Consider the following 19,570-nt stretch of genomic DNA (forward strand, 5'->3'; position numbering starts at 1 on the left):
CTAGCGGCTTTTTTGGAACTGCAGGCGCCGGTTTTCTTTCAAACTTTGGACGAGAATAACTCTACAACGTGGTGACGGATCTTCATGATTTTTGGTATGCAGATAGAATGAGTGTTGACTTACATAATGGGATACTAATTATGCAAGCCAACAGCTAATTTGCATAATTAATTAGTAAAGTTTATGAATCCACTGCATTCCATGATAGGATTTTGAAACTTGTCACATATGTAGCTGGGAAGGAGGGAAATGTCAAAAGATATCAATTATGCAAATGATGATCTCATTTGCATAATTTATGAGAAAATATGAAGATGTTGACTGATCATCATGTTTTTTGGTAAGAAAGGCCGACATTTGCTTAGGAGCAAATACAGCATATTGCAATCCATCTTCATCCTTGAAAAAATCCCAAGATTTAACAATCTGAAGTAATGTTTGCTCAAAAGGAAAATGAATACTGTGGGCACTTGTCCTACACACCTTCATGTCGAGTTTTAGGTCATTTGGTTTCAATATAAGGGCATAGGAGCCAAAAATATACATTTTTTAGTTAAAAATGGCTAAAAATCCCAAAATAACTAATTTTATATGTGCTCTATGAAGAAAGTGTTGATGGGGTCCTGTTGTCATATGTCCAATTTACCTTTGTACCAAATTTCAGGTCATTTGGTTTACATACAAGGACATAGGTTTTTAATGATATACAGTAGACAAGTTGTGCAGTCCTCCTTGTAAAACTGTTTATATTGTAGTATAGCCCATAATTCCGTCTATCAACAGTACATTTCCAATCTAGCTGTGGCAAAAGACATGATTAGACTTACGTAGACTATGGACCGATCCCGGAGCCCCGCTCCCTGTTCGACAATTTGGTGTATTCTTCAATAAAGAAGAGTATAGCATTTCTCCTTCAGCCATTTCTGTCCCACTGGGGCTGTTTTTGACGGAGGTGTTCGAAATAGAGTAGGGGGTTCTATTTGTTCGATATGGCGTTCGATCAGGATCGGTCCATTGTATAGATCGTTTTCATGTGACGTCACAGTCGCGTTCGAACGTTCGAACGGCCATGTTGGATGATAAGCTGCTCGATCTCCACACGGCTGTGTGTTGCACGTGGTGGTACATGGAAAGAAGTCTTTTTGCTATTATTTACATACGGGCTGGTTGTTCGATGTGCTAACTGCGAGTTCCATGAACACAGGATACAGCGTACTCGCCGTTTCTATCTAACAACACAGTTATCCCTTTTTAACTCGATTGAATCACTAAACTGTGTAACGCAAACTCCGCTGTATAGGGCTGTAGCTAGTCTAGTCCTCCGTGCGCAGCCTATATGATAGGAGTGTACATAACGTTATATAGTCGCCCAGGGTAGCGGTAATAGATGTCCGGGTATTCAACCATCGGCAAGAGCGTTAGATCGTCAAATGCCTTTTCTCTAAAAGCATATGGATCAAGACCTATTATTGCAACTTTGCCCTGATAACTAGCCTTGGCTACATCACTATATCATTCACAGTACGGAGACAAAACAGCACACTTGAACCCGCCGCAAGTAACTTTGGTAGCGCCGTTCTCATCTATATATCCAGGTTATCATCCAACATGGCGCCCACGCGTGGAGAAGCGGTTTTCGAATGTTCTGTGAAAACGATCTATAGATCGTTTTCATGTGACGTCACAGTCGCGTTCGAACGTTCGAACGGCCATGTTGGATGATAAGCTGCTCGATCTCCACACGGCTGTGTGTTGCACGTGGTGGTACATGGAAAGAAGTTTTTTTGCTATTATTTACATACGGGCTGGTTGTTCGATGTGCTAACTGCGAGTTCCATGAACACAGGATACAGCGTACTCGCCGTTTCTATCTAACAACACAGTTATCCCTTTTTAACTCGATTGAATCACTATTCTAGCGGCCTGCCAACATGGGTCGCCGTGCGAAGTTTGCTCATCTGTGATCAATTGTTACAAATTTAGTCTGTATGTTTTGTACGTAAAGACGTGGTTTTTTTTAGAAAATAGTACTCTCCTACAAATTTAGTCGTTTTTTTGTACGTAAAGACGTGGTCTTTTAGAAAATAGCACTCTCCTTTGGAGGAAAATAGTTTAAGAGTCATTTCATGGCATACGGCCCATCTACATTTCGTTATTCTACTTATTTGCACAATGAGCATATACGTTTCGCACGTCAGAGGTTGAACTTTTACCTCAAGTCAAGTCAAGTGTAGTGACAGGTTAACCGGTGAGACAACATCTTCAGACAGGGTGTGACACGGGCAGGTCAGCACTGCAAGCTTAAAGATCTCTAACTTTGTCACCAACTTTGTCTCACAGGTGGGAATATATTTACTGTGTAGGTTCTAGTTGAAGAAATGAAGGTTGTCTTCTGTCGCAGTGAGCAGGGTTTGAAAAGCTTCATAGCATGCAAGTTATCACGCACACATATGCGTACCTATTATTGTAGAAAATATGTAACGACCAAACCTTAGCCTCAGGGAATTCTTCTGGTTTTCATAATGGCGATACGATCGAATGTTTATCTTGTTCTCAGTTTAGCGTATTGGGGGAGAATACAATAACGTTACGGTGTCGAGGTGATGTACAAGTTGGTGGGGTTAAGACGTTGTAGTCCAACTTTGTCGCAGTATGGTTGAAAATACGTAGTTTGGGTTGTTACATTTTGCACTAGACGTGTTTACAAAATCTCTCACTGGCTGGGTTTAATGAGGGGGGCGGAAACTGTCGGTCTAGGAGAGCGTTTTTAGTCAGGCTATGGTTACTTACGAAGTAGTTGAGTCAGACAGTACCTCAGGCCGAAAGACAAGTCGTATTGAAGCTCATTGCATTGGGTGAACTACGCGAGTTCTCCAAATTACGTCGCGCCTTGTCAAACAACGTCGTCAGGCTGAAGCACGCCGTAGCTCAGTTTTGACCGGGGTAGAAAACCATTCACACGGAGTCAGAGTTGGAGAAGCACCAAATCTTGCCCCTTGTGAGGCAAGTGGATAGTGAGGGCAGCTGGATACTGGGGTAGACTGTGTAACGCAAACTCCGCTGTATAGGGCTGTAGCTAGTCTAGTCCTCCGTGCGCAGCCTATATGATAGGAGTGTACATAACGTTATATAGTCGCCCAGGGTAGCGGTAATAGATGTACGGGTATTCAACCATCGGCAAGAGCGTTAGATCGTCAAATACCTTTTCTCTGAAAGCATATGGATCAAGACCTATTATTGCAACTTTGCCATGATAACTAGCCTTGGCTACATTCCTATATCATTCACAGTACGGAGACAAAACAGCACACTTGAACCCGCCGCAAGTAACTTTGGTAGCGCCGTTCTCATCTATATATCCAGGTTATCATCCAACATGGCGCCCACGCGTGCGAAGCGGTTTTCGAATGTTCTGTGAAAACGATCTATAGATCGTTTTCATGTGACGTCACAGTCGCGTTCGAACGTTCGAACAGCCATGTTGGATGATAAGCTGCTCGATCTCCACACGGCTGTGTTGCACGTGGTGGTACATGGAAAGAAGTTTTTTTGCTATTATTTACATACGGGCTGGTTGTTCGATGTGCTAACTGCGAGTTCCATGAACACAGGATACAGCGTACTCGCCGTTTCTATCTAACAACACAGTTATCCCTTTTTAACTCGATTGAATCACTATTCTAGCGGCCTGCCAACATGGGTCCCCGTGCGAAGTTTGCTCATCTGTGATCAATTGTTACAAATTTAGTCTTTTTTTTTTGTACGTAAAGACGTGTTTTTTTTTTAGAAAATAGTACTCTCCTACAAATTTAGTCGTTTTTTTTGTACGTAAAGACGTGGTCTTTTAGAAAATAGCACTCTCCTTTGGAGGAAAATAGTTTAAGAGTCATTTCATGGCATACGGCCCATCTACATTTCGTTATTCTACTTATTTGCACAATGAGCATATACGTTTCCCACGTCAGAGGTTGAACTTTTACCTCAAGTCAAGTCAAGTGTAGTGACAGGTTAACCGGTGAGACATCTTCAGACAGGGTGTGACACGGGCAGGTCAGCACTGCAAGCTTAAAGATCTCTAACTTTGTCACCAACTTTGTCTCACAGGTGGGAATATATTTACTGTGTAGGTTCTAGTTGAAGAAATGAAGGTTGTCTTCTGTCGCAGTGAGCAGGGTTTGAAAAGCTTCATAGCATGCAAGTTATCACGCACACATATGCGTACCTATTATTGTAGAAAATATGTAACGACCAAACCTTAGCCTCAGGGAATTCTTCTGGTTTTCATAATGGCGATACGATCGAATGTTTATCTTGTTCTCAGTTTAGCGTATTGGGGGAGAATACAATAACGTTACGGTGTCGAGGTGATGTACAAGTTGGTGGGGTTAAGACGTTGTAGTATGGCTGAAAATACGTAATTTGGGTTGTTACATTTTGCACTAGACGTGTTTACAAAATCTCTCACTGGCTGGGTTTAATGAGGGGGGCGGAAACTGTCGGTCTAGGAGAGCGTTTTTAGTCAGGCTATGGTTACTTACGAAGTAGTTGAGTCAGACAGTACCTCAGGCCGAAGGACAAGTCGTATTGAAGCTCATTCGGTGAACTACGCGAATTCTCCAAATTACGTCGCGCCTTGTCAAACAACGTCGTCAGACTGAAGCACGCCGTAGCTCAGTTTTGACCGGGGTAGAAAACCATTCACACGGAGTCAGAGTTGGAGAAGCACCAAATCTTGCCCCTTGTGAGGCAAGTGGATAGTGAGGGCAGCTAGATACTGGGGTAAACTGTGTAACGTAAACTCCGCTGTATAGGGCTGTAGCTAGTCTAGTCCTCCGTGCGCAGCCTATATGATAGGAGTGTACATAACGTTATATAGTCGCCCAGGGTAGCGGTAACAGATGTCCGGGTATTCAACCATCGGCAAGAGCGTTAGATCGTCAAATGCATTTTCTCTGAAAGCATATGGATCAAGACCTATTATTGCAACTTTGCCCTGATATCTAGCCTTGGCTACATCACTATATCATTCACAGTACGGAGACAAAACAGCACACTTGAACCCGCCGCAAGTAACTTTGGTAGCGCCGTTCTGTGTTCTATATATCCAGGTTATCATCCAACATGGCGCCCACGCGTGCGAAGCGGTTTTCGAATGTTCTGTGAAAACGATCTATAGATTTGGCTGGTATAGTACATGAAACGTAAAGCATAGATCACAGAATAAACAATGATCAACACGAGATAGATCTAATTTTTTATCATGCCTAGCATTATTATATTTGTATTGTAACATAGCCATTCAAGGGATACTAATACAACAAATGTCAGAGTGCATAGTCGATAATTAGCTATTATTTAGTTATCTCTTTTGCAGTGGGGGAGTCCCAACAAAGCTTTGCACTGAACACAGAAGCATAATACGTTAAAACGTAACTTTGCCCATAAAAGGTTATGTGTTCGGTACTGTTTATCTCCCTGTGTGTAACCTGCATAACTCGCATAGTATGGATTCTTATGAATCTTGAATGTGGGTAGCGCCGTGAAAATAAAGGCCAAGTTCTAAAATGGTTCCGCCTATCGGTTTTCTAGCGTACTGCAGTGAACTTTCGGTTTTGATATCTAGTGTTCTGGCTATGCTATGGTCCAGATACATAAGTCTAAGATAGATCTAGTTGTAGTTTTATGTAGTTTTGTATAGGAAACAAAAGGTGGGAAAAGTTTAAACTATGTAAATCTTATCTTAGTATGAAAATCTTATCTTATAGCAAAGAAGGCTGTTGTAGCGTTTCCTCATAAATTAGATGTGACGTACCCTGCCGATTTAAATGATTTATGTTAAATAATTTTCGCTTTAGTTTGCCTCGTGATGCCTCAAATATGAAACTGACATCATTTACTACTATAGAATTATAGTATCATGTCATTAATTATGCAAATGAGGTATCTATTTGCATGATTGATTTCCTAAGAATTTCGGTCTTTCTCAGTTACATATGTGACAAGTTTCATGGAATGTAGGGATTTATAAAATTTCCTCATTATTTATGCAAATTAGACATTGATTTGCATATTTAGCATCTTATTATATGCAAAATACATTAGACCTACAAAACCTAATAAAACATAACGATCCGTCGAAACATTCTTGATTTATTTTCTTATAACCTTTTAAACAATTTCCAGAAATAAAGGTGCAAGGGAACCCAAACTTACAGCACTTACTCTCTGCCCCAAGAGATACCCACCTTTAAAAAATCAAGACCGTGACATGTCAGGAAACATGAAATATAAAAACGGTAGTTCCGCTGCAGTACCTTAGAGAGTAGGTAGGGGATCCATTATCGACCTTCGATTTCCTGACCCTTACCCACCTACCAAATACCATTAAATATCCATCCAAGACTTATCAAGTTTTGCTGTTCACAGACACACACACAGATATTTCTATGGGGTATAGGGGGTTATGGATAGAGGGGTTGTCACCTGGCGGCTAAACATGCCCAATTATAACCTATTTGGCGAAGGTAAATATAGATTTTCATAATTTACCGCAAGCAATTTGAGGCAAGCTTAACTTTTTTCTAGCGTTAATTGTGTTTGCGAGACTTCTCCCAAGATGGAATCACTGCATGGATATGTGTGCGTTCAAGACTGCGTTGTGAGCATGGCTAGCAAATAAACATCTTTTTCATACCAAGACTCACAAATCCATCAGAACCCGCGTCGCCAAGGTGTTTTTTTAACACCATTCTTGTTCTAAATTGCAGCGTTGTCAATGAATGTCAACCAATTGTTAAAATGTGTCAAAAAGAGATTTGCAATGATAAACTTATGTTCTCTTATGATACATGGCACAACATAGGTAACATACAACGAAGTGTACGTCCGGATCCATTAAACGTAAAAAGACTCAGTAACATAAACAAGGTGGACCATATACCAGATTTCAGTCCGTGCCATTTGTGTGTAATGACGCGTTCGTTTGTTTCATGTCCATTGGCTCCCAAGAATAGTATGTTGGTGGCATGATGACGGCATGTTGATGGCATATTGCCACTTGCGTTTTTTTTTTTAACTTTACTTAGTTACTTAATAAAAAAAAAGTACTTAGTAAAAAGAATCACAATTGAAATTGCGCCAGTTCACGGTACGTTTCTGTACGTTGGTGGACCTAGTGGGATACTCATGCCAGTCTCTTCTAACTACAGTATTGTCTTTACCTGGTTGCCTCCCAACATGAGAAATTTCAGAGCTACAAGCTTCGTGCACAATAAACTTAAACTGCGCACGCACAGCCTTAGGTATCTAAAAACGTGAGGTCATCTTCACAACGGCTCTTTTGTCTTCTCATGCACCGTTGGTATGCAGGACGTTCAGTAGTTTGTTTTACTGAAGTTTGGCACTATACATTCCGGTCTAAATCTAGACGGGTTGGGGAATTTCCTGGACTTCCTTGAAGTCCGTAACCCTGCTTTTCTATTGGGTCAGTTATTCCTCACTCTTCGTGAGCAGTCCACATGTTAGAGCTATATGTAACCAGTAACGTTGGAGGGGCCTTCGGGTCTAACTATGTGCTCTCCGCATAATGCACACTGAACTGAATGATGAGTGGAAGAAGGAGTGGGCTTAGTAGTTTAAATGATGAAACATTGAAGCTTCACTAAGAGTTTTCTGACTGATCGAGTACTGCGACGTACTCAATTAATCCTGACTGGCCACCGAAGTGAAGGTTTCTAGCTCTAGCCACGTGGGGTCAGAGTTCGATGCCGCTAATTAGTTGATTTTATCTGCACTTAAATGCCTCAAATTATCTACTCTGTCATACTGCACACTGAACTGAATAATGAGTAGAAGGAGTGGCCTTGGTGGTGTCAGTCAAGATGGCTTATGGGCAGACATCGAATTTTTTTTTCTATTTGCTTTTGGACAGAGGAGGACAATGTGGCACTGCACTCAAGTCTTGTAACTCATGTTAACAGTGCCACATACAAGGTACAGACAGAAGGTAAATGTAGTCCTTTACCTCCCCGACCGAAGTCAGGTACCCATTTTTACACCTGGGTGAAGTAAGGAAGGTCGTGTTAAGTGCCTTTCCCAAGGGCACAACGTCGGGGGTACGGCGGGGATCGAACTCAGGACCTCTAGATTCCGAGCCGAACGCGCTATTATGCCACGCCCTACGCCACGAAGTTAGGGCTGTCCATATGAAAGCATGTTGAAATACACTGAAAGAAGGCTTCAAAAAAGTACTAACTCACACTTCAATCTTAAAATTTCTTCTCAAACAGAAAGTCACTTGGGTCTAGTTTATAACCATTGAAAGAAAACAGGAGGTTGTTCGGCTCAATCTCCGAGAAAAGCTCGCCCTGTGTCCTCTGTGTATATTTGAAAGAACCTTTACCTTTGACCCCAGTACCCTCCTGATTCAACCGGTGGCACTAAACAACTCAAATCTGTCCTTACGCCAACTAAACTACTGAACTGAACAAATTTTGACTAAAACAGGAAAGCTTAGACCCTACCTGTCCCTTCTAACTCAAAAAGTCTCCAGGCAAAAATTTCAAGGAAAAGAAGGATTTTAAGTGGCACTAAGGATGATAGAGAAGAGAAGTGTTGCTAAGGGTCAGTGGCAAACAGGTAAAATTAATGCAAGGAACGGTATAGGGCTAACTAGACAAGAACGAGGCACAGTTAACAACTTGACTGACGTTGGAGGCTGTGCTATCCTGTCTGGAGTTCATAGCACTTGGCTTTGATAAGTTGCTAGATATGAGCATTTCCTAGAGATACGGCTTTGACAATTAGGCAAAGTAACTCGAAGAACTACTGTCATAGTGGGGTTTAGAAGTTATCAATTGCGATGCGAACTAGCAGTTACAGATGCAGTCGCCAGGGGGACGATAGCTGGATAGGGCCTAAGAGCTTTTCCACTCAGGTGAACCATAAAAAGCCTAAGAACTACGTCATTGTTCCTACCCGGGGCCGGCTGGGCTGTTTGCGGAAACAAAAAATTAAAGTTTATGCCAATAAATATGCACAATGCATGCTGTTGAATTATTTTTGGTCCGTTTTGTGTTTTTTGTCTTTTATATAGTTATTTTCGTTCCCCAAATCTGCCCAGCCGGGCCCCTTTGTGTAAATATGACGTTAGTCTAACTGGTGGAATGGCCTTCACAGTAGGCGTATGGTTCAGCCCTTTTCTGGTACGGCCAAGACATGTCTTACCTCTGTGGAATGGGTCCAGTATGCAGGATACGATGTTAATGCCCGCGAAACGTTGAGAACACAACGTAAGTCCCAGCTGTATGCATGGAATGGGTGCAAAGTTCTCCTGACACATGGCTGGCAACTGCAGGGTTGACACTGACTGTCTCCCGAACAAGCATGCTACCTTGGGGACCAGCCGGGATCGGGCAGCTAGGACAGTTTATTCGGTGGCCCAAGACAGTCAGGCCCGCCGATCTCCTATTAGCGCCCGGGGAGTTTAAGCCCGAAAGGTCCACCTGCCCTTTAAAAGGTAGCAATAACTTCTTCGAGCTTAAACTCCCCGGGGCGCTAATGTGAGATCGGCGGGCGGACTGCATTGGGTCCCGAACAAAACTCGCTAGCTACACGGTCCTGTTTGGCTCCCAGGGTAAAGCATGCGCAAGAGAGGAATTTCATCGATACAAAATGAATCTTTTTACGCTTTGCGTGTTTTGTTGTTCTTTTAGTCAAGACTTGTACGTTTATATGATATTATCATTGCAAATTCATGGGTAACAAAAAATCATTGTAGAATGTAGCAGCCGTCTGCCATCGTCTCACAACTTCAGTCTTCTTCTTTCGTGTCATCACTACACTTTCCCGCTCCAGTACTCCACACACTCCCTTCCTCTGCATGGGGGTCAGAGCAACGTCAGTGAGATAATATGACTTTTGTTCCAGGTGAGCTAGCCTGAACACATCATGGACCGGCGAGTGTCGGTATCCGTGGGGCTGCTAGTCCTCGTCGCTATGGGCACTGGTGTGACTGGTCAAGGTAAGGTAATTTCATTGTGTACATCTCTGTCTAAGCTACATACATTGCCAAATATCATAGAATCCTTTATTCAAGTACTCCTCTTGAAGATTTTAACAAACAGTCCCTGCAGTTCCAGAGCAAGCTGCTAGGGAGCCCAAACCTATACCACTCCATCTTTACATCAACTTTTGTCACCAAACAAGAAAGCTTTTGAAAACAAAGTTGGCCGGTGCGTATCCTGAAAAGAAAGCCTGGATTTTAATAAAATCAAATAAAAGAGAGCGGTTAAAGTCTTCAGTTTGTTTACTTTAAAAAGCAGCATGGGATTTGATGAACAAAGAAACAACACTTTGTTAGAAGTTGGTTTGAACCCAGGTTTGAACCCACGCCTGCAGTACCAGATCAGCTCCCTAGACGGTTCTGCCATCCTGCTTCGGGTGCGTAATACTGGCGTTTGGAGAGGCCTAGGTTAAATTGAGGGCTAGGTTAAATTGACTTTGACCCAAACCAAATCAAACGAACAGCTTTGAGTTATTTATGTTACCGAAGAACTTGGGAATACGTCGACTACAGATTAAAAAAAACAAAAACATTTTCCGATATTTTTTCACTGGTATATCCACTTATCTAACTCTTGGTATCTAAAACAAATGATCTGAATTTTGGCACTTGGATTTGTAAATGCGGGTGGAAGTCGCTTAATTGCACACCCTAATGTGCCAGTGCATTTCGTGAAATTATCCGAATGGTGCAACAAATCGAAGTTATTAAGCTGGACCGCACCACCATTGGATTCGTGGACTTCGTACAATTAACAGAAGTGTGCGATTATCCGTTGTGCAATTAATTGGCTAGTACTGTACATCATTTAAGATTGATTCCCTGTGGGATTTTAACTACTTTCCAGCTAAAAAAGTATTGGACCTGTAGCGAAGTGTTGAAACCAGTTCTAACAACCTATCTTTAGGCCTATTCACACAGCTTTACATTTTAATTTTGGAGGACCGATTCCCAATATCAATTCTACCCATTCCTGTTTCTTCAGATCCGTGTATGCCCAGCAACTACATTGAACTGAATGAGCCATGGCGGAACGTCCAACAGACTAACGACGGTACCCAGAATATGTGTGACAATGGGTTTGCCGGAGAGTGGTACCGCTTCACGGGTGCAGCGGGAGAAGCCATGCCGACACAGGCGCCCCCGAGCGTGAACAGGTGCGGCACCGACGCCCCGATGTGGATGAACGGACAACATCCCACCCTTGCTGACGGTGAAGTCTCCCGCCAGGCGTGTGCCTTCTGGGGCAGTAACACATGTAGGTGGGACACAACCATCCAGGTGCGGGCCTGCAGCGGCGGCTACTTCGTGTATAAACTCCCCGCGGCTCCTGCGTGCAGCCTGGTCTACTGCGGTGCCGGTGCGATGAGTGGTGAGTGATGTACAGTTTCCCAGCTTCGAACTAGAGAATCATGATTCAGATGAAGATTGCAGTAAGTATAGGCCTAGTACCCACCAAGATGTACCGTTTGGGAGCCTCGGGGGTGGGGGGGGGGGGATGGGGGGGGGGGATGTGGAGGTTGGTGGTTGTGGGTGCAGCCACGATTTCTTTTCGTCTGCCTCCCTCCACAGAGCACTAGCTAGATATCACCCAAGGCGCGAGTTTGGGAAAGTACAGGAATTAGAGTTGTTGACTACTATATTAAATCTATCTCAAAAATATTTTCTTGCGTGTATTTGGTACCTTTTAGTTTTCTGATGCAAAAAAACAGTATCATACCATCCAACATGTTATTGTAAACCCTGTACTTTAGTTAATCTCCAAGCAGATCCTACAATGGCGTAATATGCTATCAAAGCCAGCCAAGAAGGTTAATTAGCTTGCCAAAGTGAGACCATTTACCGCCGAAGGGTTGATACTATATATCTATATTACGCCACCGTGAATCTGGTTGGAGATTGTGCTAAGTTCGGCCACAAGATTTGAAACGAACATTTGTACCAATGGCTCACTAATGTTTATCACACAGTTTAAAATGTTAACGGAAATTACAAAGATCAAACTGTCTCATGGACTGCTTTAGTCTTTAACAGTTGACGAAAATGAAAATGTACTGATCTAATTGTACCAGTTGCTGCTCTGTCAAAAGCATCATAGCAAGTTCATATGCTTCTTGCTCACAGTCATCTGTGATGTGTATTTGGAAATGTGCATTTCAAGTTATGCTGGCAAAAACCACTTCAAATTGATTGGGGAGGGGCACATTTTTAAAGACAAAGCAACTAAGGTCATGTTGATTTGATAATATGGATGACATCTGCGCCCGCATCAATTTTCGGCTGGTATAGGAGTGCCTTGGACATATGCGCACACCATGTGGCACATAGATCCATTAACACTTTTGGCATACAGTACAACAAAATGCTTAATTTTGAGATTTGGGGCCTTTTTTACCAACAAAGCACACTTTTGGCTCCTGTACCCTGATGAATATCACCATGCTTCAATCATAAGAAATATTTAATCCATTAGGGCGAACACAAGCATGCGACAAAGTAGAGTCCTGTCCAGATAGCTTTACCCTATACTGTATAGCTATACAATACTTGCCTACATCTAACGGTGATTGTCAAGAAAAAGATTTCCCTGCACAAGTCCTTATGAATGCAAGTCAAAAAGTCTTTTCAGTTTTCTCATGCAGCAAATTGTTTCTCAGTTTATACCAGAGAGCCTGAATTGTTTTCCACGTAGTTGATGGCGGCTGGTCTGACTGGGGCTCATGGTCCGCCTGCAGCGTGACGTGTGGAGTTGGTGAGCAGACTCGGGACCGAACCTGCACCAATCCTGCACCAGCTCACGGTGGGGCAGACTGTGGTGGGCTGGCTCAGGAGACACAAGCATGCGATACAGGGGTGTCCTGCGCAGGTAAAATCTGAGTTATGAACTTTATCTCCTATAAATAGTCTCATATAATATCAAAATAAGTCTCCCCCGTTTAAGTCCCAGGTGTAAGCTAAGGAGTTTCTGGAATTTCGTATAATAACGTTTGCACTCTTTTCGTATCCCTGCAGTGTTCGTATCCCCTACGATTTCTGTGCCTCCATACTAATGGTATCATAAATACATTAAAAGTTCATAAAAATGATGTATCTATACAGGGAGTCGTCCATACGTATGTTGGAGACTTGACCTTTTCATGAAATATTCTGCTTATGAAAATTACTACAAATACAAAGGCAAATATACACAGACACACACAAACACACACAGACACGCATACAGGCACGCCCAAAACAATATTTCCATTTTTCGTCGGGACATATATCACACTAATCTCCAAAAAGATGTTTCCAATGAAAGCAAAATACGTTTCCTCCTGTTCAAGTCCTCATAGATGCAAATCAATGAGCAAATTGAGTGCTCCTCCTCAACATACTTCCAGTTTGTTTCAGCAAACTTAGAATTTATTTTCCTTGTAGTTGATGGCGGTTGGTCTGACTGGAGCGAATGGTCCGCCTGTAGTGTGACGTGTGGAGTTGGTGAGCAGACTCGGGACCGAACCTGCACCAATCCTGCACCAGCTCACGGTGGGGCAGACTGTGACGGACCAGATCAGGAGTCACAGGACTGTGATACAGGGGTGTCCTGTCCAGGTAAAATCTAAGTTACTAATTTTATTCTTATCTCCTATAAACAGGCTCCTATAATACCAAAATAAGTCTGCCCCCCGTTCAAGTCCCTACAGGTGCCAGTTAAGGAGTATCTAGAGTTTCGTAAAAGAACGTCTGTACCTCTGTACTTTTTAGTATCGCTACAGTGTCCGTATTCCCTACAATGTCTGTTCCCTTATTACCTCCATGAAATGTCATGGAGGTTATATTTTACCCTTCGTTTGTCTGTCTGTGTGTCTGTCTGTGTGCCTGTCTGTGTGTCTGTGTGCAAACAAGATAACTCAAGAACGGCTGGGTTTATTGGTTTCATACTTGGTGTGTTGGTAGTGTGTAATGAAAGCTGGAAATGATTAGATTTGGCCCCCTAGTGGCTTCCCTTGGTACTGCAGCGCAACTTCCGGGTTTGCTATCTCGTGTTCTGAACAAACTATAGTCACGATTTTAAGGTGTTATATAGCCCTTGTGTTCAGAAATTAGTGACATAACTTTGGGCCCCCTAGCGTCTAGTTTTGGGATAGCAGGAGTATTTTTTTTCCAAAAGTTCTGAAGACGATAACTCAAGAAGGGAACAACGGATTTTCATAATATTTGTAGATGTAGATACCTTAAACAATGCTGTACAAAATGACATACTAATTATGCAAAATAGAAGTACATTTGCACAATAAATGCGAATATTATATCATAGTTTTTTCTATGTATCTTTTGTCCTGGACTTGATATAGTCTTGACATTTGGCTGGTAGATAGATTGCAGTGTCAAGACAGAGTTGGGCAAGTTTCAGCCCCCTAACATATAATTTAGGAACTGCAGGGGCGTTTTTTTTCAAGAAATTCCAAAGAGGATAACTGCAGAAAGGATTGACGGATTGGTATCATTTTAGGCATGCAGATAGCTTGAGATGTTCATAATGATATGTATGTTATTCAAATGAGGAATCTTGCCCATCTCAGATTGCTCGGACCTGTACCCTGGCCTGAGCCCAGCCAGGACCTTCCGCAGGTACCAAGACCACTGCTTTTGGGCCTCTGCCAGGATCAACGGGCGGCTGGACTACAGGGCAGCCCGACAAGAATGCGAGTCCAACGGCGGGACGTTGGCTCTGATCAAAGATCCTGGTGTGCAGAAATTCATCAATAACCACCTGAAGAACGGTAGAGGCAAGAGACCATGGTAAATAACACAAGTATCACTTAACACTTTTTAAAGTCATTAGAATCGACATCAAGATCAGAGATTCTCCAAACATCAAATGATAGTAACGTGAAGTGATAATCATATTCATCTAGTCCCATGCTTTCTAATTCGTCATCTTGTAATGCCTTCACTTCAAATCTGTAGCTTATCAAACATCTTTTTTTTTACATTTCTTTTAGAACTGACTTTTAAAAAGTAATTTGGAAACCTAACTTGCCATTGGAGTAGAAAAAAAGGTTTTAACGTTGTGAGGTCTTTCTCGGAAGAATACTTGTACTGGATATTGGCCCAAATAACCAAAGGACCAACCAATCTGACATACTCTACACAATTAGAATAGAACGAATTAGGCAAGCTGTATTGTATTCCTTTACTTATCATTCATCTTTCCGTCTGGCATATTTTCTGTGAATAATACATAAGATTTATCATCGATACACTTATTTTTTTATTATTTGACAAATGATAGCAATAGCTTTCTTCGTTTTCTTAAAAAAGAAACCCCGACATCTGCCTTCAATATATTCAATCACTTTTCGTCATAGGAAGTACTGGATTGGCCTGGATGACATGAACACGGAGGGTGAGTTCATGTGGAACGACAGGACCCCGCTGGGAAGCTATCGTAACTTCCGGTCCGACAGTGCTCACGTGGACATGGACTGTGTGGTACTGCGGAGGACTCGGCGCGAGTCGCATTGGGACCCCATGGACTGCGGTGTGAGGCGGCCCTACATCTGCCAGTTCGGTGAGCATGAAGCTTATTCATACTTTCGACAAATTGCGTGTACTTCAAGACTTTAGTAGGGATTAAATGTAGTGTTTATGGCCATATTGTTCTAGCAATGTTACCCACCTTGGCCAAAGCCATGATTCATTAGGCACATATCACATTATATACAGTTATATCATTATCACTGTCTTCATGTGTCACATCCAGAAACTAGAAAGCTGAGACTCCAACGAGTTGAATCATTTTACTAGACAGATGTCACTGACACTTTCCAAGGTCAAGTCATAGTCTGTGCTAGACTCTTTTGTGTGCTGCAGAAAATTGTAAAAACATTACCAGAATAGGAGAATGATAAACGTCAAAGTAATCGTTGGGCCAGAGAACCTAATATCCAGTTGAGTTAACGAAGACCCAAGTGCTATTCTTGCTGGACCTTCACAGTTCACAACTGGATTTTTGGTGGAAAATGAACTGTTTACTTTATTTTGGTCAGATTCTACTACTCATTCAGACACTAGTTAGAACTACAAGAGAACAATGATAGAACGATATAGACATGTTGCAATAAGAATTGGACATTCTATGTCTTAGATGTATGTTATTACAAACATTTCATACCCCTCTTGCAGATTACAATGTGAACCAGTAAGATGATGATGCACGTGACGTCAGCAGAACAGCCTTATGACGTCAGGACAACATTATAGCAGCACCAGAATGTTGTCAAAGTTATACAAGTAATGAAAGAGCCTTGCCTTGAACATTATAGCATATATCATATCATATCATATCATATATCATATATATTCTTTTGATTAGATACTACAAAACAATATAATACTGATCTGCTACTTGCTACATATAGTATTAGTGCTTTGTAAGATTTCTTTGATTCCAAAGTTAATGCATGCTAATTGTAATTAACACATGTACTAGTTCCCATTCACTACTTACCTTTTGCTCATTTGAATGGTACCATGTCAACATTCAATTAGGATTAAAGAACTACGAATTGGCAGAAATCTAGCACCCACTGTTTTTCAAGCAAAAAATTATTTTTATCAGATGGAAAAATCACAATTACCGAATCATTAGGAGAATTATCCGCTCCCCTCCAAATGCGTACTTACTGCACTATTAATATAGTATTATGAAATTCCTTGAAATATGGAGTATAGTGATACATATTTTTATGCGCAGATTTTTGCATTATGCAGAAAAACATTCAGGCTTACCTAGCCAAATACCTCCATAACAAATGCAACATATCTATATGCTGATGGACAGTCACAATTTATTTGAATGTCTTATATTTCGAAATCTTTTCTTTTTGTTTATCTAAGAGGGATTTTTTAAATATTTTATTCTCATATATATTTCCTTCTGCATACCTGCACCACTAGTACAGGTTACATTAGAAATCATCTGTACCATTCAAATACAGTTGTAAGTATTGATCACACTGAAAACTGTTTGGAAGCATTGCAATCATTTCTGTTGCATTCCATGTTTTAGCAGTGAACAAAAGAACAATATAGCAAAGCTACAAAATCTATAGTAAATACCTAAACGCAAGACATACAACTCTACAATTTTACGTGCATGGTGATATTTTGATTCACGCACTAGTATGGGATAGGCGATAACATTAGGTCATACGTACTAATCCTATATGTTATTTTATATGTAGAGCAAAAGAATGACGAACTATAAAGTACAAATGTAGACTGCAATTATAGCACAATGTACATCTAACGAATAAATGTAAAAACCTGAAATGGAGGTACTTACGTACAATACCCAGAAAATGTAGATGCACGTGAAGGTTGAGATTGCCGTGACAGTTAGGCCAGCAAATTTTTGGTTCATATTTTCGATTGGAAAGAACATGTCACAGTTGAGGGATGAAACACCAGTCAAATGTCTAGTATGTACAAAGTGTTATTGTGCTTGCAGTCAAATTTGTTTCTTTACGAAATGAAAGCATACTAAATTTAGCAGTATAATTATCATTGTTTTCAGCTGGGTCACAAGTTAGGTCAATATACATATTATTGTCTTGGCATACGGCTTAGCGTTCAGTATCTTCTAGCGCTAGTTTGATTTCTTTGTACAATAAATTACACATTTTGCTCTAATGTTAAGTCAAACAAAGTTAAATCTTATGAATGACGTTCTCTGCAATCCCAAATTGAAATTCAAGTCGGTGTTTAATGGACAAAAAAGCCTGCAAGGTTTGAACACAATGGATTGTATATTGTAACTGTAACTGAATATCGCCTATCACCTCGACTATCTTCCCATTATTTTCAATGTCATGTTTTAAGAAGAAACATGCTGTTTTTGAAGATCAAAATCCACAATCATTAAACATGCGGTCATCCATTAAATCACATTTTATAATAGCACATGACACTTTTTATGCTTTGCTAGTATTATGCCAGCTGGAAGCTATCATATGGTGTTACTACAATACTTAAACAAATTGAATGTGATCTTTCCTGCATAACATATAATGGGACATAATATGAATATTGAAATGATACAAGGTTATATCAATAGAATCGTGAAAGAAAGAAATAGAATTCAGCATCACAACATTTGATACATATTTTGCCATATGAGTTCAAAACATTTTGATGTAGCTGAGAAAAAAGACATCTTCCAACATAACGGCCTTGAATATTGTTATGAAATGAAACAGAAACAAATGTATTTTTTGGGTCACCATTTAAATATTTGTGCTGTACCTGAAAAGACCGATTTCAGAAGAAAAAAAAGCAGATGGGAATTGAAAACATCTTGAGGATCACATCAGTTTGTCAGTAATTAAGAATGTATTATTTTCGATACAATAGAAATAAAAGAGGTGAAGGGAATGTGTTTGTATCGTGTATTTTCTGTTACTTGTAAATCGGAGTAGGACGCAGTAGACATCAATTTATTTCTAAATCATTCGCTACCAGACTTCCTGCTGAAAACTAGTAGATATTACCAAAAATAAGGGGATATTCTGTTTTTATCTGATATTTTTCAGTCTTCCTTTAGGTCTTGTAGACGCTAAATGTCATAGTTTGTCCCTGCCTAATGATTACTCACCCACAATATCCCCTTTTCTCGCTACCTCAATCTGGCACTCTCCTTATCTATTTATGCCAGCCAATCACATCGCTGCTTACAGTCAAGAGCCAACGTGATTGGCTGTTAACTCTCCCTCCCATAACAGAAGGATGGATATCTGATTGGCTGACAGTTGGCTCATGGATAGTAGGTTGGTGCTTGGGATATACATTAGCCGTGACCTTGCTATATGGCAGGGCGGTCCCTTTGGGCTGGAGGTTCCAGTTAAAAATTCTCTGGACGATAATTTATAACACAAAGATTCGTATCGCATTCTTACTACACTAGGTTGCACAAAAAAGTTGAGGCAAAAATGAACTTTGAAAACGTTGCAACGAGTCTGACTAAGTGCAGTCCTTGCCATACATTTCCTTAGTATTGTTCAACTCTTAATCCACTGACTAAATAAAATGAAATTTCCAAAACCTTTCTTGCGTTACGATTCTTATCTTGTCTAACCAACCCATGGCCCATTCTTCGGGGGTATTGCTGTCGAACGTCAGGAGCGGGCTACAATACTGGGCTGTACCAGTGCATGTTAAACTATCACATTAGATTAGGATTTGGCCGCCATTGCTAGTTGCCTTCAGGTCATGTAGGTAAGGTTTTTTTTATAAGAAACACACTAAAACACCAGGGAATAAAATAAACGTACGACTCTGCCGCATTCTAACCACAGAGATCACTTTAGTTCATTGTTGTTGTTTTTTTCAATTATAATAAATCAAACCGGCTTGTTACATGTAAATGAACTTGGACAGCTGACTACATCCACTTATAATATTACTTTATTATTGTTGCCTACCCAATAATTTACATTACGTACACCTTACCTTACCGAATAT

The 19,570-nt window shown here is 41.0% G+C and overlaps 1 protein-coding gene and 1 long non-coding RNA gene across 2 annotated transcripts in view; both read left to right on the top strand.

Annotated features, from left to right (window-relative positions):
* Window positions 1–9,903: 9,903 nt before the first annotated feature.
* The window catches only part of LOC118410562 (coadhesin-like), an 84,594-nt gene continuing 74,927 nt past the window's right edge, over window positions 9,904–19,570 (top strand). Inside the window, exons 1-2 of the mRNA XM_035812335.1 lie at window positions 9,904–10,021; window positions 11,049–11,435. Of these exons, the coding sequence (XP_035668228.1) occupies window positions 9,949–10,021; window positions 11,049–11,435 (460 nt within the window). The 5' untranslated portion in view covers window positions 9,904–9,948. The remainder of the gene's footprint in view (window positions 10,022–11,048; window positions 11,436–19,570) is intronic.
* Window positions 14,804–16,532, top strand: LOC118410567. Its single transcript, XR_004830569.1, has 3 exons — window positions 14,804–14,848; window positions 15,418–15,620; window positions 16,235–16,532. It is a non-coding gene; the product is annotated as an uncharacterized LOC118410567 (long non-coding RNA).

This window comes from Branchiostoma floridae, chromosome 2, assembly GCF_000003815.2.
Source record: "Branchiostoma floridae strain S238N-H82 chromosome 2, Bfl_VNyyK, whole genome shotgun sequence".
NCBI lineage: Eukaryota > Metazoa > Chordata > Leptocardii > Amphioxiformes > Branchiostomatidae > Branchiostoma > Branchiostoma floridae.